The sequence below is a fragment of the Rhinatrema bivittatum genome, chromosome 9, assembly GCF_901001135.1.
Source record: "Rhinatrema bivittatum chromosome 9, aRhiBiv1.1, whole genome shotgun sequence".
Taxonomy (NCBI): Eukaryota; Metazoa; Chordata; class Amphibia; order Gymnophiona; family Rhinatrematidae; genus Rhinatrema; species Rhinatrema bivittatum.
The window spans coordinates 133,287,540-133,314,676 of NC_042623.1; the positions used below are offsets into that span (position 1 = coordinate 133,287,540).

General features: G+C 43.9%; 1 protein-coding gene across 2 annotated transcripts in view; it reads left to right on the plus strand.

Moving 5' to 3' along the window:
• Positions 1–27,137, plus strand: part of STAG1 (stromal antigen 1) — an 815,655-nt gene that overhangs the window by 521,545 nt on the left and 266,973 nt on the right. For both annotated transcript variants that reach the window (XM_029617274.1, XM_029617273.1), the window contains one exon: positions 11,080–11,150. In XM_029617274.1, coding sequence (XP_029473134.1) covers positions 11,080–11,150 — 71 coding nt within the window. The remainder of the gene's footprint in view (positions 1–11,079; positions 11,151–27,137) is intronic.

Consider the following 27,137-nt stretch of genomic DNA (forward strand, 5'->3'; position numbering starts at 1 on the left):
TCAGGTAAGCTAGGAATATATTGTATGACCTCACTTCCTGCATCCCATACTGTCTTAACATTGGCAGTCTTTGAGGAGGAACTAAAGAGATTCAGAAGGCAGTGGGCCTCCTTTTGTCTTACATTATTGCATCAGTACTAAAGACATCATCCAACCTAGTCTAGAAACTGTTGGAGCAACAGTGGCAATTCCATTGATACTGGTGCCTAGAGAATATTGGCATCTGTGTAATCCATCTCAGTGAGTATTTACAGTCCATTGGGAGAGGAAACTGCCCAAAACTTCGGAATACATTGAGGTCGTGAACCCTCAGCCAGTTGAGGGCCTCTCAGGGGTCTTGACTGCAGGACAGGTGTGCCCAGAGGTGGGAATCGGAATATGAGGTAGTACAGTTATATATCTGAGAACTACCGTGATCAGGAGGCGTCAACAGAAGTGCTGTGCTGTGTCAGACCAGTCCATTGAACCCAGCATTCTGTCTCTGACAGTGGCTAGTTTAGGTCACAAGTACCCATCAGATCCCCAGTAGTTGATCTATTTCTTGAGTATCACTCCCATGGATAAGCATTTGCTTTCCCAACTATACCTGGCTAATAACAGTTTATGGACTTTTCCTTCAGGAACTTATCCAGCAGGTCTCCCCTCAGACCAGTGTCCTCCTGTAAGCTGTGAATATGTGTGCACACACACACACAGGACGTGAAACAAGCACATGCAGGAAAACATAGTATGCACAAGAAAAGAAAAATGGAATGATGTTTCAAAGTTCTCAGTGCACAAATTTATATACTACATTGCACATGAAAACATTTTGTGCACATGAAAACATTTTATGCACACAACTCTCAAAAAATTATAAGGAACACTGTATTAGACTCCTCTCGTCCACAGGAAAAGAGAAAGTCCCCACCAGAGGTCCTCGCCTTCTCCAATATTAAGAGAATATCTGGGGATATTCCTTTTCAGGTAGAGGAGGAGGAGGAGCCCAGGGAAAAGGTGTTGAAATCTTCCCGTTCTTGTTCCCCTGAAGAATAGCATGGTAGTGCCCATCCATGATATCCAGAGGGATATACAGATAAAAATGTGGGAGGCCCCCATATGTTCCCCATGTGAACAGGAAGGCAGACTTGATATACAGAAACCAGAAGGCTCCAGGATTTGACAATTTCTTATCAATCTGTTGAATCAGCTCCCAAATAACAAAAGTCCAGGACTCATTCCTTGACGCCCCCTGAGGAGGACATTCACACACTGGACACGCTTGGGAGAAAGGTTTATTAGAATGCTGTTCTTAATTTTGGCATACACAAACACGAAACAATAGTATCGCTGGTCAAAGATTCATATAAATCAATCCAGCCAAGTATATGTAGGCCCCTCACTCTGAGGGTCTGTCAAAGCATACAGACTCCTAGATAGGTATGGGGCCACCTTGCTTTAATAATAAATCATTTTTGAACTTTTTTGAAAATTTTTTGCCTTTTTTCTAAAATGTCAAGCAGATTAGACAATGGTCAACATCCACCGCTTTTTATAGCATGGGAAATTCAAAAAGATACGAGAGGAACCGTCAATACTCATCTGTTCCCATATTTTGGTTGGTCTCCCTCTCCCCGACACGCGCGTGTTTCGAACCCAAAGTTCTGCCTCAGGGGGATCTCCTTCTGTATCTGTTAGAGAACGATTTGCCCAGCTTCAAAATCGCGATCTGCCTTCTTCGTCTTACTTCTTATCATTTCTCGGCATCTTTTGAAGTGACTTAATGTTTGCAGCGGCCGCGTCCCGCCGCCCTTATATTTGAATGGCATCCCGCTGAAAGTGAGACTCTTATAGCCTGGACCGGAACTTACGTCAGCACAAACAGTTTCCCTTCACGTCCACGGTGCCTTGTCCATCTATACGATCCTCAAAGAGTATTCCCATTCAATCACAACACGTATTCACAATTCTTAGTGTTATGGCTCCACAGAGCAGTTACTTGTATAGCACAACGGGCGTTAATTCTACTCAATCCTCATCTCAAAATTAGAGATCAAGTCTGGCATGCAACTCAGAGTCCTCTGTCACGTCCGCTTATGACGTCGCCGGGTATTGTCTCCAGAGTCCATAGTCTTCCAAGTGTTAGTCATTATCAGGTTTATCCTAAATCACCGGGCCAGGTCAGTTGCCCTTCTGTTTCAAATGCAGTGGTTTAATAGCCCTCCTTCATTCGGGTATAGGCTTCAAGAATTCTAGCTGCACGAAATATTTAGAAAGCACACCAGAATTTTACAATCACTGTAAACTGCACATCCTTTTAGAGGAATTTTACAATCACTGTAAACTGCACATCCTTTTAGAGAACTGGCATAGAAAATCAGTAGAGAGCCGGCGGGCACTAAATCAAGGAATACCAGTTTATCTTTTCATTCAAACCCGCCGGATCTATTGTGTTGAGCCAGTAGATCCAAAACTGTTCCCGCATGTTTAAGCGGGCTTGAATGTCCCCACCTCGTGGGCCACAACGCACTTGTTCCACAACTAGCCATTGTAGATCTACAAACTTGTGTTGAGCATTAATACAGTGCTGTACCAATGGCGCCGTGATTTTCCCAGTTTTAATACAACTTCTATGCTCTATGAGCCTGGTTCTGATCTTCCGTTTAGTCCGGCCAATATACAGCAAATTACATGGGCACTGTATCACATATATGACTTTCTCTGATTCACAATCTGTGAGAGTATTCAATTTCAGGACCTTATCTGAATTGGGTACTTGCCACTGGCTACCTTTCCAAGCCAGGGTGCACATATCGCAGTGGCCACACTCTCGGTGGCCACCTGTTAGCAGGGGTGAACTGGTAGATGTAAAGGTGGATTTTACCACCATATCTCTAATATTTTGACCCCTGAAAAATGCGAATCTAGGTCCTGTGTGAAAAATCGAATGTAAAGTCAATATATGCCAGTGTGACTTGATAATGTTCATGACTATATTTGCTTGTTTGCAATGTTGAAGAGTGCATGTGAGCTTCTGTGAGAAAGGACGTTGTTGATACTGTAGTAATAAAGGCCTATTTGCATATAGCGCCCTCTTGTAGGCTTTCTTCACAATTGTATTAGGGTAACCCCGCTGGGCAAATCTCGCTATTAAATCAGGTGCTTGTACCTTAAACTCAGCTGTTGATGAACAAATACGCCGTAACCGCAAAAACTGAGAAATAGGAAGTCCATTCTTCAAGCCCAAAGGGTGATCACTTGAATATCTTAGATAGTTATTTCAATCTATTTTCTTCCTATATAAGGTAGTTTTTATGCGGTCCTCATCACGTTGGATCAAAATGTCCAAAAAAGCAATGGATTGTTGGTCTATATGTGCTGTAAATTGCAAATTGTTGTCAATTGTATTAATCCATGCTAAAAACAATTGCAATTTCGTTTCCGATGCCCCCCAGATGAAAAATATATCATCTATATACCTCTTATAAATAATGATGTATTGAAACCAGTGTGATTTATACAATTTCTCAACTTCGAACTCCACCATGTATAAATTGGCAATGTCAGGAGCTACTGTAGCCCCCATTGCCACCCCTTTTATTTGAAGGTACATTGTGTCATCGAATTTGAAAAAATTTTTGAACACTATAGATTTGGAAACAGTGGAAGCATCTCCGACTAAATTAGAACAGGACATAGCACAAATTAAAAATCAGTTAAAGCAGTTTAAGATTCAAAAGTTCCGGAGAGACGAAACAGACTACAAAAGCGATAACATCTATTTTTGGAGGAATAAAAAAGAAACTAGAAGGCGCCCTCACGTCACGTTCCAAGACTCGTCGGATGATTCGAGTCACAGTGGGAGTGAAGAGGAAAGGAAAAAGTCCACTACAACTCACCCAGCTCCTTTTTTAGGCACAAACAAAGAGTCCAATTACCAAAGACCGTACAGAGGACGCAGGGGGACGAGATCGTCCAATTGGCAAGGTCCAACAACACGATCGCAGTATCGCAATCAACAGGATTTTTAAGGAGGACATCACAACCACAAGATACGGGAGTAATAAATATCTCGCAAGTGGAGCTATCTGAGACGACACTAGAGGCGCTAGATAAGGGATTATCCTATATTCCTTTCTGCAAATACAATTCTTTTAAAACTAGGATTGACCTACACCGCTTCTTTAGAAGATTGCAATTGCAACTGTTTTTTAAAGATCAAGTGTCTTTGGATCATTCTGTAATAACTCCCCGATCCACGTGGATACCGCCGGGCCCCATCGATCCCGCCATTGCTACCTTTATGCAGTTAGTTTTAAGAGATGTAGGTCAGTTAAAAGAGCGGGGCCAAATGGGTGGCTACTCTAGAGCATCAGATTGGTCATACAATCATTATCATGCCATCAAACAACTTGCAGCCAATCCCCACATTATAGTAAAACCTGCGGACAAAGGTGGGGCCACTGTGATCCAAAATACAGAAGATTGTTTTGGAGATACTGCGACAATTAGAACAAAGGGAGTATTATCAAGTTCTAACAAGTGATCCAACCGATGAGATACAGCAGACCATTGATGAACTGGTTGAAAAAGGTCTGCAAGAAGGATATGTGACCTCCAGAGAAGCCCGGGCATTGAGGGTCCAACAACCGGTGATTCCAATACTATACACCCTCCCTAAAGTCCATAAGGATGTTAGGTCTCCCCCCGGACGCCCTATAGTGTCCAGTAAAGGCTCTATTTTAGAACCCTTGTCTATGTACCTTGATTTCTTCCTGAAGCCGTACGTCAAAGAGGCTTGTTCATTTTTGCAAGATACATCGCATATGCTCCGAATTCTGGAAGAAGTTTCTGACTTACCGGAAGAATATTGGTTGGTTACCCTTGACGTGACTGCTCTATATACCAACGTCCCACAACGGGAAGCATTTGATTTGTTGAAGAGGATCTTTCAGTCTCGCCCCCGTCCTCATTCGGTTCCTTCAGGTTTCCTCCTTGGTCTCTTAGAATTAGTAGTGTTCAAAAATTTTTTCAAATTCGATGACACAATGTACCTTCAAATAAAAGGGGTGGCAATGGGGGCTACAGTAGCTCCTGACATTGCCAATTTATACATGGTGGAGTTCGAAGTTGAGAAATTGTATAAATCACACTGGTTTCAATACATCATTATTTATAAGAGGTATATAGATGATATATTTTTCATCTGGGGGGCATCGGAAACGAAATTGCAATTGTTTTTAGCATGGATTAATACAATTGACAACAATTTGCAATTTACAGCACATATAGACCAACAATCCATTGCTTTTTTGGACATTTTGATCCAACGTGATGAGGACCGCATAAAAACTACCTTATATAGGAAGAAAATAGATTGAAATAACTATCTAAGATATTCAAGTGATCACCCTTTGGGCTTGAAGAATGGACTTCCTATTTCTCAGTTTTTGCGGTTACGGCGTATTTGTTCATCAACAGCTGAGTTTAAGGTACAAGCACCTGATTTAATAGCGAGATTTGCCCAGCGGGGTTACCCTAATACAATTGTGAAGAAAGCCTACAAGAGGGCGCTATATGCAAATAGGCCTTTATTACTACAGTATCAACAACGTCCTTTCTCACAGAAGCTCACATGCACTCTTCAACATTGCAAACAAGCAAATATAGTCATGAACATTATCAAGTCACACTGGCATATATTGACTTTACATTCGATTTTTCACACAGGACCTAGATTCGCATTTTTCAGGGGTCAAAATATTAGAGATATGGTGGTAAAATCCACCTTTACATCTACCAGTTCACCCCTGCTAACAGGTGGCCACCGAGAGTGTGGCCACTGCGATATGTGCACCCTGGCTTGGAAAGGTAGCCAGTGGCAAGTACCCAATTCAGATAAGGTCCTGAAATTGAATACTCTCACAGATTGTGAATCAGAGAAAGTCATATATGTGATACAGTGCCCATGTAATTTGCTGTATATGGCCGGACTAAACGGAAGATCAGAACCAGGCTCATAGAGCATAGAAGTTGTATTAAAACTGGGAAAATCACGGCGCCATTGGTACAGCACTGTATTAATGCTCAACACAAGTTTGTAGATCTACAATGGCTAGTTGTGGAACAAGTGCGTTGTGGCCCACGAGGTGGGGGACATTCAAGCCCGCTTAAACATGCGGGAACAGTTTTGGATCTACTGGCTCAAACACAATAGATCCGGCGGGTTTGAATGAAAAGATAAACTGGTATTCCTTGATTTAGTGCCCGCCGGCTCTCTACTGATTTTCTATGCCAGTTCTCTAAAAGGATGTGCAGTTTACAGTGATTGTAAAATTCCTCTAAAAGGATGTGCAGTTTACAGTGATTGTAAAATTCTGGTGTGCTTTCTAAATATTTCGTGCAGCTAGAATTCTTGAAGCCTATACCCCGAATGAAGGAGGGCTATTAAACCACTGCATTTGAAACAGAAGGGCAACTGACCTGGCCCGGTGATTTAGGATAAACCTGATAATGACTAACACTTGGAAGACTATGGACTCTGGAGACAATACCCGGCGACGTCATAAGCGGACGTGACAGAGGACTCTGAGTTGCATGCCAGACTTGATCTCTAATTTTGAGATGAGGATTGAGTAGAATTAACGCCCGTTGTGCTATACAAGTAACTGCTCTGTGGAGCCATAACACTAAGAATTGTGAATACGTGTTGTGATTGAATGGGAATACTCTTTGAGGATCGTATAGATGGACAAGGCACCGTGGACGTGAAGGGAAACTGTTTGTGCTGACGTAAGTTCCGGTCCAGGCTATAAGAGTCTCACTTTCAGCGGGATGCCATTCAAATATAAGGGCGGCGGGACGCGGCCGCTGCAAACATTAAGTCACTTCAAAAGACGCCGAGAAATGATAAGAAGTAAGACGAAGAAGGCAGATCGCGATTTTGAAGCTGGGCAAATCGTTCTCTAACAGATACAGAAGGAGATCCCCCTGAGGCAGAACTTTGGGTTCGAAACACGCGCGTGTCGGGGAGAGGGAGACCAACCAAAATATGGGAACAGATGAGTATTGACGGTTCCTCTCGTATCTTTTTGAATTTCCCATGCTATAAAAAGCGGTGGTGTTTGACCATTGTCTAATCTGCTTGACATTTTAGAAAAAAGGCAAAAAATTTTCAAAAAAGTTCAAAAATGATTTATTATTAAAGCAAGGTGGCCCCATACCTATCTAGGAGTCTGTATGCTTTGACAGACCCTCAGAGTGAGGGGCCTACATATACTTGGCTGGATTGATTTATATGAATCTTTGACCAGCGATACTATTGTTTCGTGTTTGTGTGTGCACAAGTAAGGTACGCTGGAATACATTGGTGAACGGGTTGAGGTTTGTGCTTAATTTTGGCATAGCATCTTACCAGCTCTTCATGGGCCAGTACTTGCATAATATTCTGCAAAATGTCAAGAAGTTATCACAACTTCTCTCTGAAGAGAAATCACATAACCTGATATCATTAGTGAACAAGTGTAAGGAGTGCGAAAAAAAAACTTGGTTGGATCAACCTATGATGATTTCAAGATGTCATTGAGAGCCTCTGTAGGATCTCATGGCTGCGAACTTCAATCCTAAGATCTGATTGCTGATGTACCCTGCAGGGGACGTTATCTCTTTGGAGATGAAGAAGCTGTTTATTGAATTAGATCCATGTTCTATGCTTCAGATTGTCTCTGTGGCCACACTTTAGGAGGTATTCAAGTGAAGCATCGAGGAGACACTTCTATCCTTTGAAGGGGTGTTATCCTCCACTCTCTCATCCCTGGTAACAGGGATCTTATCATACCCAACAGGGGTCTTGCTCTCATCCAAGACAACAGAGGACTCCCGAGTCAGGCAGCTTCCCAATCAAAACCAGGGATGGAGTTTTGACTGAATCCAAGAGTACATAGCCAGTTTTCCAGTGTCTATTTTAGAATCCCTTGCCAGGTTTATGTATACTTGTTCACTAGGGGAGAGTGGGTGGGGATTTTATTACAAGTATTTGATTGCAAAGAAAACAGGAGGATTCCATCTCATCCTACCTAGACCCTAAGGCCTTGAACAAATTCCTTGTAAGATAAAAGTTCAAGATGGTTTTCCTGGGCACCTTAATTCTTTTCCTTCAAAAAGATTGGCTATTATTCCTGGACTTAGCGAATGCTTACAATGAAGAAAAGGCGTATTAGCTCCCAAAAGCTAGTAACAAAATATATTCTTAGCCCATTAAAAAGGTATAGGATTTTTTTTTGTTAGCCTTTATTCCCATGTGTTCAAGTGAACTAACAGCAGCCACACTACTTTACCCATATAGTGATACTTCCAAGCCGCAGGAAGTATCTCAGATTTATTATAGTGAAATAAATCCAGTATCATGTACTGCCCTTCTGCCTAGCATCAGCTTCATGAATATTCCCAAAATGTCTAATGGTTGTGATAGTACAACTTTGCAAACTGGGGTATACATGTTTTCCTGTCTAGATGATTAGTTGGTCAAGAGCACATCTCAGATGTGAAAGAGTGAATGAGCAAAACCATCCGGGTATTGGAATTGCTAGGTTTTGTCATATATTACCCCAAATCCATTCTGAATCTTTCATCTCAGTTGGAATTCAGAGGAGTTCTGTTAGACATGACTAGTGCAAAAGTCTTTCTTCTACAATAAAATATCATCATCCTGATGTATGCAGTGGAAGATATAAAAGAGGCAGCATATATTAGCACTGGGCCATGTTGAGAATGTTGGGCCTTATAGTGCCAATAGTATATGTAACACTCTTCCCTTGAGACAAGCCCAATGGACTCTATAATCCCAGTGGCTACAAGCCAGTCAAGATCTAAGAGAAAGCAGCAGGGTCACCTAGTAGCTCAAGAGTTCTCTGCCCTAGGCAAATCTCAAAAGAAATACCCTACCAAATTCCTCCTATTCAAATTGTTCTAACCATGGACATGTTCAACATGGGCTCAGAAGCACATGTAGAGGGGCTCCACTCAAGAAATGCTTCACCAAATAAATTTCCTGGAGCTAAAGGTGTTCCTAAAGGCTTTTAGAGATCACTTGGCCAACAAAATTATCCTAGTCCAGAAAGGCAATCAGGTATCCAATCAGACCTCAAGTGGAAGACTTTTGATTTCTGAAGTGACGGAAAGATCTTAGGTTCTTTCTTCCACTCCACACAAAAACTGCTTGAATACCTTCTACATCTCTGAGTCCAGTCTCAAGAGGATTCATCCTAGTGCAATTGGTGTGTGTCAATTATCATGTAGAAGATAAACCCATCTCTTTACAGCTTTAGTGTCAGGCTCATGTGAGGCTTACTTCTTTTAAAACTTTCATTCAAGCCTATTGCTATATCTTGGGATCTTAATGAGATATTGGCCCAGTTGATGCAAGCTCCTTTTGAACCATGGGACTCTTAGAATGTCATGTTTTTGGTGGTCATTTCAGGGCACGATCGATTTGTTCCAGGCACTAGTAAACTATCCACATTATGCCAAGTTTATCTAAAATAGAGTAGTTCTCTCCATCTATCCCAAATTCCTACCTAAGATAGTGCCAGACTTCCACCTTAACTATTCAATCATCCTTCCAATATTCTTCTTTAAGTTATATGTCCAGAAAGGTGAACAAGCCTAGCACAGTTTGGATTGCAAAAGAACCTTAGTTGTCTTCCTGAAGCAGAAAGTCCAACCTGGGGTTGCCTAGTTGTTCTATAGATTGCATTTTTATTTCTGTTATGCCTGGGCAGGCTTCACTTTGGAAGAGCATGAGATGACTTGTAGTGTTAAAACCTTGGCAGCAGTGGTAGCCTACCTAACATCAGCCTCTATAGAAGATATCTGCAAAGCTGCAATGTGGAGTTCAGTTCACACATTCACATCCCATCCCTGTTTGAGTAAAGACAGTCTTGGAAGGTTTATTTGAGTGTTAGAATCCAACACCAGGCCCCCCCAAGGGCCTATTTGTATTCCTAGGTTGCCTTTGGTAAAATAATAAAATATGAAAATACATTTAAAAAATTGTAAAAAAAAAAAAAGCCTATTGCCAACAAAAATATTTTTGCCAGTTGGCACTGTTAACTGTTTTCAGAGAAATCAAAGTTGATTACTTATAACAGGTGTTCAGGATGTAGGTCCTCACCGGATCAACCTATGTCTCTCAGGAATTGGTTTTCATTCATGTTTAGCTAACTAAAGAACTGAAAGGGGTCCTACACAACGGCTGTGATGTGGGATGGTGAACACAGGTTCAGTTGAGACAGCTGGAAGACTGTATCACTGTACACTGGTTCTGTCGAATAACATCACCCAGCTCTGAGGACTTATATCCTGCTGTCCTCAGAAAACACCTGTTACTGGTAAGCAACTTTTGATTTCTTGGAAATTAAATATCAGCTATGAAGTTGGCAGTATCAACTGTTCCAGTACTTATATTTTTCTGTCAACATGTGTGGGCTAACAATTAGAATTTATAACATTGCCAAAATACGACCTTTCTGAACACACTACTAGAACCCTCATCTCCTCCCGCTTAGACTATTGCAACCTGCTCCTCGGAGGTCTCCCAACATGCCATCTCTCTCCACTTCAGTCTGTCTTAAATTCAGCTGCACGACTTATCTTTCACCAAAGTCACTATGCTCACATAACCCTTCTAACATGGTAGCAACACTACTACAAAAATGAATACAGGTCACCTTCACCTCCCACACTTCATTCCTCTCCCCTTCCTCTGGCATCTACAACCCTCTCCTCCTTTTAGGAAATTACAGTGGAAGTCACAGCCCATGTAGTGTGGCTACCATGTTAGTCCACTTGAATACACAGAAGGGTTAACAAACAAAAAAACCAAACCAAAAATATATAAGGTGATACTTTATTGAACTAATAATACATTTTTGACTAGTTTTCAATAATGAATACTCTTCCTCAGTTCAGAATAGAATGAGCAAAAGATATTACCAGAAAATATAAGTGAATAATAAAAGATATTTCAATGATAGGATAAACGGGAAGGGGTGGGGGGTTTGAAGGCAGTATGTTAAATGTGATCTGTTTTTTTCTTCCTAGGGAGAAGAAGCAGATGATGATGACATATACAATGTGCTGTCTACCCTCAAGAGACTGACTTGCTTCCATAAGTACGTTTTGCTTGTCAGAGCCGAGTGGTTTGGCATAGTTATGTGAAACAGGCTGAAAATCAGATGTAGTTTATAGTCATGCTATAACATTCTTAAGTATTAGTACCTTTCTGGAAAGTAACAATAGGGAGTGATGGTATGTAAACACAAAGGACTAGTAACTATATAATATCAGTATAAAAATTTTTCTTTTTAATTAAAATATGTAAATAAGTACAAAAAACTACTAAGGTACTTTTTAAAAATAAACTCTACAGGTCCATATTTGGGCAAAAATGCCTGCTGCTTCTTCATCCCACCAAGCTAGTCTGGATAAGTGGGTTATACTCCCCTACCCAGGAGATAGAGGCAGCGAGCAGCTGGTTTGATGTCATCCTATGTAGGATCCCATGCTTACCTCAGCCTGCCAGTATTCTCTACTTCCAGCAGATGGTACGGTAGCATACCCATGCTTCTGGAATTAAGTCTTGGGCCTGACAGATTTTTGGACTCTTGGGGGCAACATTTCTAGAGCTGCTTCTCTTCAGGTAAATTGGAAATTTGTACCAGGGGGTTCCCAGATAAAGAGACAGTATCCTCTGAACAGAGGGGGCTGGCTTCCATTAAATCTCTTCTTTGCTTCCCTCCACCTCCTCCCCCCTTTTCTACTTTCTCTTCTTCTACTATCCTCCCTCCTCTGGCATCTGGGGCAGCCTCTCAATAAAGTTTAAAAAAAAAATGAGAAAAGTTAGTTGAAGCAGCAGCAAGAGGATCAAGCAGCTGGTGGGGAGCCTATTCTGGTTTGGCTGGTTGCCTCCACAAAGGTGGTGAGTTCAGGCCAAGAAGGAGCAGTTATATCAGCTCTAGCCTGGTGCATAAAGCATGCTGGATCTTGTGCAGCGCGTGATCTGCACCACAATGTTGGCAGTCACCAGCGATCATTGCCACTCTTATTCAGAGGAGAAATAGGGTGCCAAAGGACAGGATTTGGCTGCTCTGCAGAGACAGACTGCACTCAAGGTTAGACTTAGAAGAGTTCCCAGTAGCAGAAATTCAGCCATTGCTGGAATGGTGACCATTTTGGAAACACATGGGCCCATGGACATTTTAGAAATGGGGCTTCCTGTTTTGTTACCTGCTGTCTTAGAAGAGGCACAGATCATGCTGCTAGATTTGATTCAGGGGCATTGTCTGGGTCTGCAGTCTCCCTATGTGAGCCTATGCTTCCCTTTGCCTCTTCTTTTACCCCAGGATTTATGCTTTTGTTACATCAGTCTTTCTGCTTAAAGAAGAATGCTGATTTGGATACTTTTTCTCTTCCTAGCTTTTCCGTGTAATGCCGTTTGTGGACATGGTAAATGCACCTAAACAGGAAGGGACCCGAATCCTGTATTTCCCTCTCTGATAGGCCTCGGTACACTTCACTCTTATACACTGTACACTAGACTCACACACAGGCTAGAATAGCAGATCCCAGGATAATAATGAATATTGATTATATGAGTTAGGTTATGAAAATAATTCCAGAAGGAATGATAGAGGTAGCAGAATCCTTTTTGGATGTGGGCGGGGGGGCAACCAAGCTCCACCCACATTCCCACGGCAAGTTTTTTCGAATTACATTTACAGTCAGTCATTATGTCTTACATTATATTCTTCACATAAATCATAGAGTATAATTTATTCCCAGACTTATTAAATGCTTGTTGCTAGAAAACCAGACATAGTAGTAAAAGAAAACTACAAAAACAGCATTAGCAATAGAAATACCAGCACGAAGTGATGATTCTGTACTATATATGGAGAGAGAGAACAGAAATACAAATTTCCTCTTATCAGGCACATTGTGAAATACAAAATCCTGGGAAAAAAAAAACCACTGAGCACATATGCAGCAAACCTACCATACTACAGCAGCAGTAGCTCACAAGACTCCAAAAGCAGCAACTCTACCTATGATTAGGCATCATTGCAAATATTACACCAGGCCCTAGAACACCAATACACCTTCTGTTGGGAAATCTGCTGCAGACCCCTACACAGAAACTAAATGCTAGCAAAATACTCTAAATTTGTCACACATGCAAAATGAATCTCAACAAATGCAAAATAAATGATCACAATTAAAAACAGAAATATGCAGACAAAAACTAGAATGGTAACCTCAAGAAGCCAGATTTTGCATGCAGTGCTACACTGGAACACTAGAAACAGACATGCAGTTCTTCATTGACTAAGCCAGGCCACAATCATTATTCTTGTGGGGAGTGAGGGCTGTTACTTTACATAACATGCCCCATAAAAAAAGATGAGAGGCTTGATGGCACCCACATAATATAATATAGTATTATGTTGGGGCTGCTGAGCCTTCGGCTTTTCCTTCTGGGAGATGGTAGGTGTGTGGGCAGGTGGGAGAAGGGAACAGGGACAAGAGAGCAAGAGGAAGTGGATGCGAACAAGAAGAGAGGAGGGGTTTGGGAAAAATGGGTGAGAGCATGAGGTAGTGGGGGAAGGATGTTGGGTACTGAAGAGGGAGAAGGGCATGGGGGAGAAATGTAGGGTACTGAAGAATGGAGGAGATAGGGGAGAGAGTGGGAATGGGGAGAGGTGGGATGCTGAAGGATGATGGGAATATAGGTGATTCTCACAGGACAAGCAGGATGGTAGTCCTCACATATGGGTGACATCATCAGGATGGAGCCCAATCATGGAAAACTTCTATCAGAGTTTCCAGAACTTTGACTGGCCCCTACTGGGCATGCCCAGCATGGCACTAACCCTGCAGCCAGCAGGGGTCCACCTTCAGTCTTCTTTTTTTCCGCGCAGCAGTAGCCTCGCGGTTTAGGAGCTCTGAAGAGATTCCTGACAGGAATTTTTCTCACGGAATTAATTAAACTTAAATTGCCTCACAGGGGTCCCTCCTCTAACATTTCTCAGGTCGCGGTACTCCGGTAAGTTTTTTGACCATCTACCGTCGAGTTAGGCCCTCGCAGCCTACTGGCCGTCGACTGTACCGCGGCTCGATTTTTTTCTATGGCCATGGTGTCGGGGTTCCGTCTGTGCCCGGACTGTACTCGCACCATGTCTATCACAGACCCTCATGGAATCTGTGTAATGTGTTTAGGCCGTGAGCATGATGTCCTGACTTGCACCAAATGTGCCCTCATGACACCAAAAGGTCGCAAAGCCAGAATGGAGAAGATGGAACTCCTCTTTCGTGCTCAGACCCCGATGCCGTCCATCGCATCGACGTCATCGGAACCGGCATCGTCGTCTTCGCGCCAGCATCGTCCACGTCTGGTGACCGTCCGCCATCGACGTCTTTACGGCCATCGCCGCCCGCTACTCCCCCTCAGGATCGAGGGGATCGCAGGGAGAAACATCGACATCGTAGGACTCGGACCGTCGAGGGAGAAAATCATCGACCTTGCCACCGTCCAAGCTGCCTTTGAAGAAGCCCCATCCAGGAAAGGCACTGACCATTCCTGCGACCGGGTCACCGAGGCCACCCTCACCCGATTGGGGTTTGGGAGTCGCGATTCCGCCTGTAAAGTTGGTCCCTCCGACTGTGCCTCTGCCTCCCTCTTCTGTTCCGAAGCCGGGGCTGCTTGCTCCAGGTCTCCGAGAAGAACTGGACTGGCTGGTTCAAGAGGCCATCGACAAGGCGATGCAATGGCTCCAGGTTCCTCCGGCACAGACACCGGCACCGAGGGTGGAACCAGTCACCGACCCGATTGCAGCAGCGCTGGCACCACTACTATCCCGGATGGAGGCGCTCATGTCCCCCCTTCCACCGGTGGTTCCTGGGTCTCCGATGGCTCTGGTGCCCTCCCCGTTGACAACTTCATCGGGAGGAGAAACATCGTTCTGCATTCCTACATTGGGAGTTCTACCTCAGCCATCGATGCCAATTCGTCCCTCGCCACCATTTCATCCATCGGTGCTGATACGTCCATCGGCTTACCTTCTCCTCCTTCTCCTTCTGAAAGTAGAAAGCGTTCTCCTCCAAAGGACCTTTCTTTCATTAATTTTGTGAAGGAAATGTCTGAGTTGGTCCCCTTTCAACTTCAGACGGAACAGGATGATAGGCACCAGATGTTGGAGTTGCTCCAATTCCTGGATGCCCCCCAAAGTGATCACTTCTATTCCCATTCATCAAGTTTATTTATTTTTTATTTATTTAACAGTTTTTCTATACCGACATTAAAATACACATCATGTCAGTTTACATGATAACAAAAAGGTGGAAATTACAAATAACGGGGGGGGGGGGGGGGGGGAGATGGGAAGTTAAGAGTAACTGGGGGTCGGAAGGAGACCCCAACAAGTAGGAGGAGAGAAACGAGAGGAACAGTAACATCTAAGTAACAAGGTTAACTATGGTTCAAGGGAAAAGTATATGGTTATTGTTATTGTTAAAGGAGTAGGAGTATAAATATACAGGGGGTGAATAAGTTGTTCTTGACCTCCTCAAAAAGAACTGGGAGAACCCTGGATCCATTGCTCCAGTACACAGAAAGGCTGACACTACCTATTTAGTACAGTCAGCCCCTGGCTTTCAAAAATCTCAGCTCAACCACCACCCAGTTGTGGTAGAGTCGGCTCAAAAGAAGGCAAAAAGGTCGAAGCCTCACTCATCTACCCCACCTGTTAAGGAACAGAAATTCCTAGACAATATTGGTCGAGTGTTCCAAGGGGCCATGCTCATCTCCCGAATTGCGGCTTACCAACTTTATATGACCCAATATAATAGGGTCATCTTCAAGCAGATACAGGACTTCTCTGAAACCCTGCCTGAACAATTCCAAGACCAGTTTCAAACCCTTGTAAACAAGGGTTTTGAGGCAGGAAAACATGATTAGGACATCTTATGATATCTTCGACACCTCTACTAGAGTGTCTGCAGCTGCTATTTTCGGCAAGACGATGGGCCTGGCTCAAATCTTCTGACCTTCGCCCAGAAGTACAAGACCGGCTATCTGACCTACCATGTGTAGGAGACAATCTGTTCGGTGAACAGATCCAGTGAATGGTGGCTGAATTAAAGGAGCATCATGAGACCCTTAAACAGCTTTCATCAATACCTTCCGACTTCTCCTTAAGACAGCCCTTCAGAAAGGACTCTAAGAAGTCGTTCTACCATCCGAGGAAGGCTTATCCTCCACCAGCAAGGTCCTGAACTACGAGGCCTTACCAAAAGCCTCAGCCTCACCAAGCTCGAAAGCAAAAATCACAAGCAGCTCCCCAGCCGGGGCCTGCTTCAGGTTTTTGACTTCCACTTGGAGAGCAGCAGGCTTATTCCTCTGCCAAGCATACCAGTGGGAGGTCGATTATGCCACTTTCACAACACTTTCACAACAGGTGGCAATCAATCACAACCGACCAATGGATGCTAGCAATCATTGCTCAGGGTTACCACCTGAACTTTCTCGCTCTGCCACTGGACTCACCACCTCTGCGGATGTGGGGGAACATCCGACCACTCTATCCTTCTGGATCAGGTTTCCCTCCTTCTCCAGTTAAAAGCAATAGAACCAGTCCCACTCTCGCAGCAAGGCCTAGGGTTCTATTCCCGGTACTTTCTGATCCCCAAAATATCCGGGGGAGTTCGTCCAATTCTGGACCTACGTGCTCTCAACAAGTACCTCCAGCGGGAAAAGTTCAAGATGGTAACCTTGGAGTCGCTTCTACCTCTTCTACAAAGAGGAGACTGGCTCTGCTCTCTAGATCTCCAGGACGCATACACATACATTGCGATAACTCCAACTCATCGCAAATACCTCAGGTTTTTAGTAGGCCCCAAGCACTATCAATACCGAGTGCTTCCGTTCAGCCTAGCGTCTGCACCACGAGCCTTCACCAAATGCCTTGTGGTTGTCGCAGCTTTCCTCAGGAAAGAAGGTGTTCACGTCTACCCCTATCTGGACGACTGGTTAATCAGAGCTCCAACCCAGCAAGCCGCTCGGTCGTCCCTCAATTTCACCCTACACACTCTAATTTCGCTAGGGTTTCTCGTCAATTACGGAAAATCCTATTTAATCCCATCTCAAACCTTGTCTTTCATTGGAGCAGACTTGGACACCTTGCAGGCAAAAGCCTTTCTACCTCAACAACAAGCGCTAACACTCGTGTCTCTCGCTCACTAGTTGCAGTCTCAACATACAGCAACAGCTCTCCAATTCCTCGTCCTTCTGGGACACATGGCATCCTCAGTCCATGTCACACCAATGGCCCGCTTGGCCATGAGACTCATGCATTGGACTCTGAGGTTACAATGGATTCAAGCTGTTCAGCCTCTGTCGACCATTGTCCACATCACCGACTCACTCCGTCTGTCTCTTGCCTGGTGGAAAGATCAGAACAATCTCCTCCAGGGACTACCCTTTCAAGTGCCAGATCCTCAACTCATTCTCACCACCGACGCTTCCAACCTCGGGTGGGGAGCCCTCGTGGACAATCTGCAGACACAAGGGTTTTGGTCTCCAGGGGAAGCCAAACATCAAATAAACTTCCTGGAACTTCGAGCAATGCGATATGCTCTCAGGGCCTTTCAGGAACGCCTATCAAATCACGTCATCCTGATTCAGACAGACAACCAGGTGGCCACGTGGTACATCAACAAGCAGGGAGGCACAGGCTCCTTCCTTCTGTGTCAGGAAGCTGCGCAGATTTGGGCGGAAGCGCTCTACCACTCGATGTACCTCAGGGCCACCTACTTGCTGGGAGTGGACAATGTATTGGCAGACAAACTGAGTCGCGTCTTGCAACCACACGACTGGTCTCTCAACCTCTCGGTAGCGACTTCAATCTTCCGACAATGGGGATACCCCCAGACAGACCTCTTTGCGTCCCCTCAGAACCACAAAGTTGACAATTTCTGCTCCCTCATTCGAAGCGAGCACTCTCCGCCCAGAGATGCATTCTCCCTCTCGTGGGCAACCGGTCTGCTCTATGCGTTCCCTCCACTTCCTCTTCTCTCGAAGACTCTCGAGAAGCTACGTCAGGACAAGGGAACCATGATCCTGATAGCACCTCACTGGCCACGCCAAGTATGGTTTCCCATACTTCAGGATCTCTCCATCCGCAGGCACATTCCCTTGGGAACGGACCCGCATCTGATCACTCAAAACAACGGATGCCTACCCCATCCCAACCTTCAGGCCTTGTCTCTGACTGCATGGATGTTGAAAGGGTAATCCTTCAACCACTTAACCTTTCAGATTCGGTTTCTCGTGTCCTGATTGCTTCACGGAAGCCTTCCACAAGAAAATCTTATTCCTATTAATGGAAAAGGTACACATCATGGTGCACCTCGCTGTCCCTTGATCCCTTTTCCTGTCCAATTCCAAGGTTTTTGGACTATTCTGGCATTTGTCAGAATCAGGTCTAAAGACCTCTTCCATCAGAATGCATGTCAGTGCGATAGCCGCCTTCCATAAAGGTGTCGGGGATGTTCCTATATCGGTACAACCCCTTGTAACACGCTTTTTGAAGGGCTTGCTCGATAAATAAAATTCGCTTAAAAAAGGCTTAAATAAATATCAAGCCACCTTTACGCCCTCTGGCCCCTTCTTGGGACCTTAATCTGGTTGTCGGTCGGCTCATGAAATCACCATTCGAGCCTCTCCATTCCTGTGATCTACGTTATCTCACCTGGAAAGTGATTTTTCCTTTTGGCTATCACTTCAGCTTGCAGGGTTAGTGAGTTACAGGCCCTAGTTACCTATCCGCTGTACACTAAACTCCTGCAGGACCGGGTGGTACTCCACACTCACCCCAAGTTTTTACCTAAGGTAGTTTCGGAGTTTCACATTAATCAATCCATACTACCTACCTTCTTTCCCAGGCCCCATTCCAATCCAGGGGAACAGGCTCTGCATACTCTTGACTGTAAACGGGCTCTAGCTTTCTATCTGGACTGTACAGTTGCCCACAGGAAGAGCACTCAGTTGTTCGTATCTTTCCATCCCAACAAATTAGGGCAACCTGTGGGTAAGCAGACTCTCTCCTCCTGGTTGGCAGACTGCATCTCTTTTTGCTATCAGCAAGCAGGCATTCCTTTTCAAGACCGTGTTAAAGCGCACTCTGTGAGGGCCATGGTGACTTCAGTAGCACACCTGCAATCGGTGCCGCTTCCTGACATTTGCAGGGCTGCCACCTGGAGTTCTCTCCATACTTTCGCAGCCCACTGTTGCTTGGACAAAGCCGGAAGACTAGATTCCATCTTCGGTCAGTCTGTCCTGCGTCACTTATTTCCAACGTGACGTACCTACACCCTTCCACCTGACCGGTGGGGTTCAGGATGCCCTTCACCAAATTCCACCCCAGTTCTTGTGCCTGTTGCATGCCGTTGGGTACATTTGGTGCATGTTTGGACATCCTCAGCTCGGTACTCACCCATATGTGAAGACTACCATCCTGCTTGTCCTGTGAGAAAGCAAATGTTGCTTACCTGTAACAGGTGTTCTCACAGGACAGCAGGATGTTAGTCTTCACGAAACCCGCCCGCCACCCCACGGTGTTGGGTTCGTAACGTTTTGTTGTTTTATTTTTTCGGCACTTCCTGTAGCTATCAAATAAGACTGAAGGGGGACCCCTGCTGGCTGCAGGGTTAGTGCCATGCTGGGCATGCCAATAGGGGCCAGTCAAAGTTCTGGAAACTTTGATAGAAGTTTTCCGTGATTGGGCTCCATCCTGATGATGTCACCCATATGTGAAGACTAACATCCTGCTGTCCTATGATAACACCTGTTACAGGTAAGAAACATTTGCTTTTTCTGAAGAGAAAGAAGGAGGCTGAAGGGGAAGCAGGAAAGAAAGAAAAGAGGTCTGGTAGCCAGGAAGAGAGATCTGCCTCAAGAAAAACAACAAAGGCTCTGTGGCCCCAACTTAGTATGGAACTATGTTGGGCCTGCTGAATCTTGGTTGTTTTTGTTGTGGGAGAAGGGATAGGGGGGTGGCAGGATGGAGAAGAAAGAGAGCAATCCCCCCACACTCACCTCGATCCTACCTCCCTACAATCCCCTCCTTCACTCGATCCCCTCGCCAACTTCACTCCCACCCCCCATAATCCCCTCACCCACTTCCTTCACTCTCCCTGTCACAGTCCCCTCACGCCTTTACCCCCCCCACCCAAGATCCCTCATCTGTATCATTCCTTCTTTTCCATTCTTATCCCTTGTCAGTCTTCCCCAGCATCTGCTTTCCTGTCTTTCCCCTTTCCCTAACTGATTGCAATCGGGCTGATAAAGTACAGTGCGCTCCGATGGAGCACACTGTTAACCCACCATTGGATGCGAGTTTTCGACGTGCTAGCGTTATCCCTTATTCAGTAAGGGGCCGAAACGCACGTCCAATCCCCCGAACCTAATAGCTCCCTCAACATGCAAATGCATGTTGATGGCCCTATTAGGTATTCCCGCGTGATTCAGAAAACAAAATGTGCAGCCAAGCTGCACATTTTGCTTTCAGAAATTAGCGCCTACCCAAAGGTAGGCGCTAATTTCTTCGGGCACTGGGAAAGTCGAAAACCGGACGCTCAATTTTGCCGGCGTCCGGTTTCTGAGCCCGTGGCTGTCAAACCCGCTGACAGCCGCCGCTCCGGTCCAAAAGGAGGCGCTAGGGACGTGCTAGTGTCCCTAGCGCCTCCTTTTGCCTGTTTTTACCGCCGGGCCTCATTTAAATACAGAATCGCGCACACAGGAGAGTGCCCTGTGCGCGCGCCGGAACTGTATCTGCCCGAATTTGAATTAAGCGGGAGTAAGAGGCTCTCGCTGCAGAAGGAAGAGTATATTGGAAGCACTGCTGTCAGTCACTGCTATCCTGCTGCTGACTATAGAAGAGGGAGGTTGAAATGTTAAAAGATGTGTGGAGGAAGGGGCGGGATTTGTTGCTTCATCCCTCCCCCATCTTTCCCTGCAGTATATAACTGTGAGCCAGCCCAGTGGCTCAAATTATTTTTTATTTACCTGGCATATTGCCTCTCTATATTGCAATCCCGGGGGCAGCATGGATGGCATCAAGGGTAGGGGACCCAGCCTGGCCCAATATTATATTTCGGCCCATAGGGGACAGAAAGCAAGCATTCTCACACAGCATTGGAGCCCATCCTTTTGTTGTTGCTGCTGGCTGCTCCTTTTCATCTGTGCAGGCACTGGGGGAGGGGGGGGAACATTCTGGAGTTTTCTTATCTTATGGTGTATTATCTATTGCTGTATAATAGAAAAATATGCTGATTTGTTTGTATATGTTTTCCATGTTATCACCTGTCATTATCAGCAATAAAAACTATTAATCAAAAAAAAATAAAAAAATGTATCAGCAGCACTTGCATAGGCTGACTTGGGCATTGCTAGATCAGCCTACTAAAAGTGCCCCAGCAGGTTTTGAATCTCTTCTTAGTATCAGCACGGATGGAAAGAATTCAGCGATGGCCAAAGAACGGGATCCATTGCTTTTTGCGCTCTCACCAGGGTCAATCCTGTGCCATATAAGGTGGGGTGTGAGCAACTACTTCAGAGAAGTGCTGTGCAGCCACGCAAGCACTCAGCTTATTTATTTATTCGTTTTTATATACTGTCATTCGGTTTACAGAATCAAAACAACAATCAGATAAATTATACATAGTTGCAAAAGAAGAAAACAATAACAATAGTGAAATGATAGGTAGAGGAGGATGGTGGGATGAAAGAGGGGGAGAAGGGAAAGATGTAAAAAGGAAAGTAACAAAAATAGTATTAATTCATCTTAAAGGAGGGCTTCATATTAAATTTCTGAAATTGTAATACTTAAGGTTGATGTCAGTTGTAGTTACTGTTTTTTTCTTGTTTGGGTTTGAATGGTTGAATTGATTGTAGATGAATTGTTGTTAAGGATGATCATTGATGTAGACGGTATGAAAGAGGAAAGTTTTTAGGTCCTTCTTGAACTTTTTGATGTTAGATTGAGTTCTTAAATAAGGCGGTAGAGAGTTCCATTTTTTGGGGGAAGCAATGGAGAATGCTCTGTTTCTAGTAGTTGATAGTCTAGCATCTTTAATGGGAGGAATTTTTAGACAAGAAGTGTTGTTAGATCGAAGATTTGTTCTGGTAATTTGTGGAGTGATTTTCAAACTAGTATGTTTATGATGATCAGCATGTATTAATTTGTGAGTGATGATCAGGATCTTATAATCTATTCGAGATTTAATAGGAAGCCAATGAAGCGACATTAGTATTGGGGTGATGTGAACATATTTTTTTGTTCCTGTTAAAATTTTAGCTGCTGAATTCTGAAGAATCTGCAGAGGTTTGATGCTTGTTGATGGAAGGCCAATCAGAAGAGAATTACAATAGTCTATTGTTGAGAAAATTATAAGTTGCAAGACAGTTCTGAAGTCCATTGAATTTAAAAAAGGTTTTAAACATCTGAGAACTAGGAGCTTATGATATCCTTTTTTGATTTTAGTTGTTATGTGTATATTGTAGTATAGGTTCCTATCCATGATAATTCCAAGATTTCTGGCGTGATTGACAGGGGAAATAAAGTTGATTTGATTGTTAGTGGTGAATTGAGGTGGTGGAATTAAGTTGGGTTTTTTGTTCATGATGATTAATTCAGTTTTATCAATATTGATTATTAGTTTTAAATTTGAAAGGAGTTGTTTTAGTGCATCAAGAATCATGGAAGTATCTTTGTATGTTTCATCAATGGATTTTTTTATAGGAATAAGAAGTTGTATATCATCTGCATAGAGGTAGTATGTTATTTGAAGATCATCTAGTAGTTGGCAGATTGGTAAAAGGTAAATATTAAAGAGAGTGGCAGATAATGCAGATCCATGTGGTACTCCAGTTTTGAGGTCAATTTTCTTTGATACGTTATTATTGAATGAGACTTGGTAGCTCCTGTTAAGAAATGATGTGAACCATTGTAGAGTATTGCCAGCTAGACCAATTTCTGATAATCAATCTAGAAGTATTTGATGATTTAGAATATTTAGCTTAGAGTGAAAACTAGGGGAGAGCAGAGAGAATTGCAGCCTGAGCCAGCTTGCTGTTGCAGGCAGAAATTTTTTTTTTGGGGGGGGGGGGTTATGGCCCCCTAGATGCCCCCCTTTCCACTGTCTTTATATTTATATAGTATGAATAATAATAATAATTATAATGCAAAATATCGCATCCCTTACGTAATATAGTCTGAGATGTCTGGCCATCTGTCTTCTTTCTTCCCTCTCTCTCTCTCTCTCTCTGCCTTGTCTGAGTCAGTATTTTATTTTATGCTGTGTAGCTTTTGAGTGTTTCAGGGAGGGGGCATCTACCCTCCTGCAACCCACAAGACTATACTTTGCCACATATCACACTGAATGTTCTCATTGGGACGACTCCTCAGCAAGAACCTATTGTTAATTGTGTCAGGGCTATGTTAACATTTAACCTCAGAGACTTGTCTGGCTTCAGCTGTGCTAGAGATAAAGTAAATCTTTTTTTTTTTTTTTTATTATTATTTATTTATTCATTTTCAAATCATTACAAACATCCAAAATAGTTGTAACATGAAATTATTACATCTCAGTACAAACCATTCTTCTGCTATATTCTTTTAAGAAGCAACAAGGACCCTTAGAATTTCTACAGAGCAAATAAATCAGGTAATTTCTAAATTTAACAAGGAATTTTTCAATTTCTCTTTATATTGTACCTCAATCTAATTGGATTAGATGTTACCTACCTCAATCTTACATTTATCTAAAAATGCTCTTAAGTGTGTGGGTTCAAAATAGACATAATTATTGTCCTTATACTTAAATGTACACTTACATGGATATTTGATAACTATCTGGATTCCCAAAGCCTTAGCTTCTGGTAACATCTCTACAAATTTTTTCCTTCTAGTTTGAGTATCCTTTGTGAGATCGGGATAGATCCATATCTTTTGACCGAAGAATGTTTTATCACGGTTTTGTAAAAAAGTTTTGAAAATCATGTCTCTATCCCTTTCATTCACAAAGGACACTAATAATGTGCCTCTGAACTCGATTTGCTCCTCAGAGGGTGTTTCCAAAAAAGCAGTCAAATCTGTTTCCAAATTTACTTCTAATAATCTAGGTTCATTTCTGATTCCTATATTAGGTAGAAAGTAGATTTTTGAGATATCTGGCATTTTGTCCTGTGTTATTAATAAGACATTCATCAAATATTTTTTGAATTGTTCTTTAGGCGCGATTAGTTTCGCACTTGGGAAGTTTAATATCCTCAAATTTAGATATCTCATCTTATTTTCAATCTTTTCATAATTTCTTTTCATTTGGTCATCTGATTTAATCAAATTGATTTGAACATCTTTCATAGACGTTAATTGTGCAGAAATCTCATTGATCTTAATTTCATGTGTATTTACCACAGGTTCAATTACATTCATTTTACATTGGGACACATTTATAGATTTAGTTAAGGATGTTATTGAATTTTCAAGAGTCATTAAAGCTTTCCAAATCGAATCCAGGGTAATCACTTCTGGCTGTACTATTTTCTGAATATTGAGGTGTAGTAACATCCCTCCTTCCTGGGATACCTCTGAAATCTTTGAGATTTCCGTAACCAGGTTTTTATCACCTTGCCCAGATGTTAAATTTACCCCTGCCAGTCCACCTTCCATTTCCTCCTCTGAGATGATGGGTTTACAGACTGATAGCTGATTCCCATAATCTGAAATTGGAAGGGGTCCCGGGGTTGGACGCAAGGGAACTTGGGGTGCTCCGGGGCTTAAAGAAGTCTGAATGTCCAGGAGGGTTAGGTTTTGCTCTAAACCTTTACCCTCATCGGACTTAGCTCCCGGTGTTGAAATTGCAAGCGGTGTGAAGAAGCCTTCTATTGCTTGCTGCGTAAGGCTAGGTTGCACAGGTACAGAGGAGTCCGTGCGCAAACGCCCCTTACGTTTTGTATGTGGCATTATAGAGTAGACAATATATAAAAAGTTCCTACCACACCAAATTCCTTCCGACAGTTTCCTTGGTCCTCTGGGAGGTCCAGAGAGTCCAGCACCAAACAAAATTGAAGTATTATTTATATTCCATCTCCAGCCGTCGAAAGTAAGTCGGAAATAAGTTGCGCGCCCCTTTGACGGCGCGCGGCTTAGACGTCGCGCCGGCGGACGCTACGCGCCGCAGCAGCGTCAATTTTATAGCGGTAAAGGTGCAGGTAAATGACGTCAGCTGGATGGAGGAGGGTAACGCAGGGCCGGGAACCTCACCCCGCTTCAGCAGGTCTTTGCTCCTCTCCTTCCTCGCTTTCAGTGCCGCAGCAGCGTCAATTTTATAGCGGTAAAGGTGCAGGTAAATGACGTCAGCTGGATGGAGGAGGGTAACGCAGGGCTGGGAACCTCACCCCGCTTCAGCAGGTCTTTGCTCCTCTCCTTCCTCGCTTTCAGTGCCGCAGCAGCGTCAATTTTATAGCGGTAAAGGTGCAGGTAAATGACGTCAGCTGGATGGAGGAGGGTAACGCAGGGCCGGGAACCTCACCCCGCTTCAGCAGGTCTTTACTCCTCTCCTTCCTCGCTTTCAGTGCCGCAGCAGCGTCAATTTTATAGCGGTAAAGGTGCAGGTAAATGACGTCAGCTGGATGGAGGAGGGTAACGCAGGGCCGGGAACCTCACCCCGCTTCAGCAGATCTTTGCTCCTCTCCTTCCTCCAAAGTAAATCTTTAACATGAGGACAGGGACATACTTCTGTATATTCTCACAGTTGCTCTGAGGGTATCTGTATATGAGAAACTGAGTTTACCAAAGGGTAGTCAGACTCATGCTAATTAATCCCTTTACACTAGTACTTCCCAGGGAGATGGAAGCCTGACAGTTCCAAAGAAGCAGAGCTGACATTGGGAAACAGAATGGAATTTGGAGGAGGAAAAGTCTTTTCTTATGGGGACTTCAATATTGTCCCTAAAGGAGGGACAACAGGGTGTGACACTGGGGAGAGTCTGGAGGAAAGCGACATTTCTTTGAGTATAGAGGAGAAAAATTTGACAGTGCGTCTGTTTAAGAGAGGATTTGCCCTCCTTGATCCTTATTGCTCTGGTTGCTTTGGGTATTACCCAAGAGCAAGTTGAAGGTAAACATTTGTTGGGAGATCCAATTATGGCAGGCATAAAGAAGCCTACAAGGGTCATTTCTCTGCAACATTCTATCAACATATTGATAGCCGTGGAAAGGGATTCTCCTGAATAGAGATTGAAATTTGAAAAAGCAATGGCAATAATTTATATTCTGCAGGGGGGAAGGAAAAGGAGAAACTGAGGGTGCCTCAGATGGGTACACTAATGTATATGATCCCTGGGAAGATTATTATCCCCTTGGAAGCAGGTACAACCTTAAACACACCTCAGGATCATAAAATCCAATTGTTCAAAGAATCATTTGAGGTCTCTGATCTCAATCTGTCATAGCCGGGCTAGTCGATTTGGGGATGCTCCCAAGCAGGAGTCAGGAGCAGGCAGGACCAGTGTGGATCTTCTGCCTAATCAGCCACCTCTCCCCTTGGGTTGAGCTCGTAGGATCTGGTGGCCAGCAGGACTTCTCGGGCAGGTCTTCTGTAGGTGATGCACTGGGTCAGGAACAGTATACTCACCAGAACAGGGAGCGCAAGGGCAAGAGAGTGAAGACAAATAGATAAGAGACAGGGCAGGGAACATACACTGGGAGGGCTGGATAAGACACAGTGCAAGGGCAGAGCAAGGAATAACCGCAAACAAGATACACAAGGCAAGGGCCATTGGGAGGCCCACGGGAAACAGGAGGGCCATTGGGAGGCCCACGGGGTACAGGACAGAAGCATAGCAAGGAAACAGACAAAGGAGATCACAGAAAGGACGTAGGCAGGACAAGACACAGATCCAGGGCAAGGTTTCACAGGCAAATGCACAAGAACAGGTAGCCAAAGACAGAGAGGAGATTCCACACTGAGGCGGGGAGTATACTGTGAGGGAGGTTATTATAGGTCTGACCTTACTCCATCATGCAGCCTTCAAGGCGATA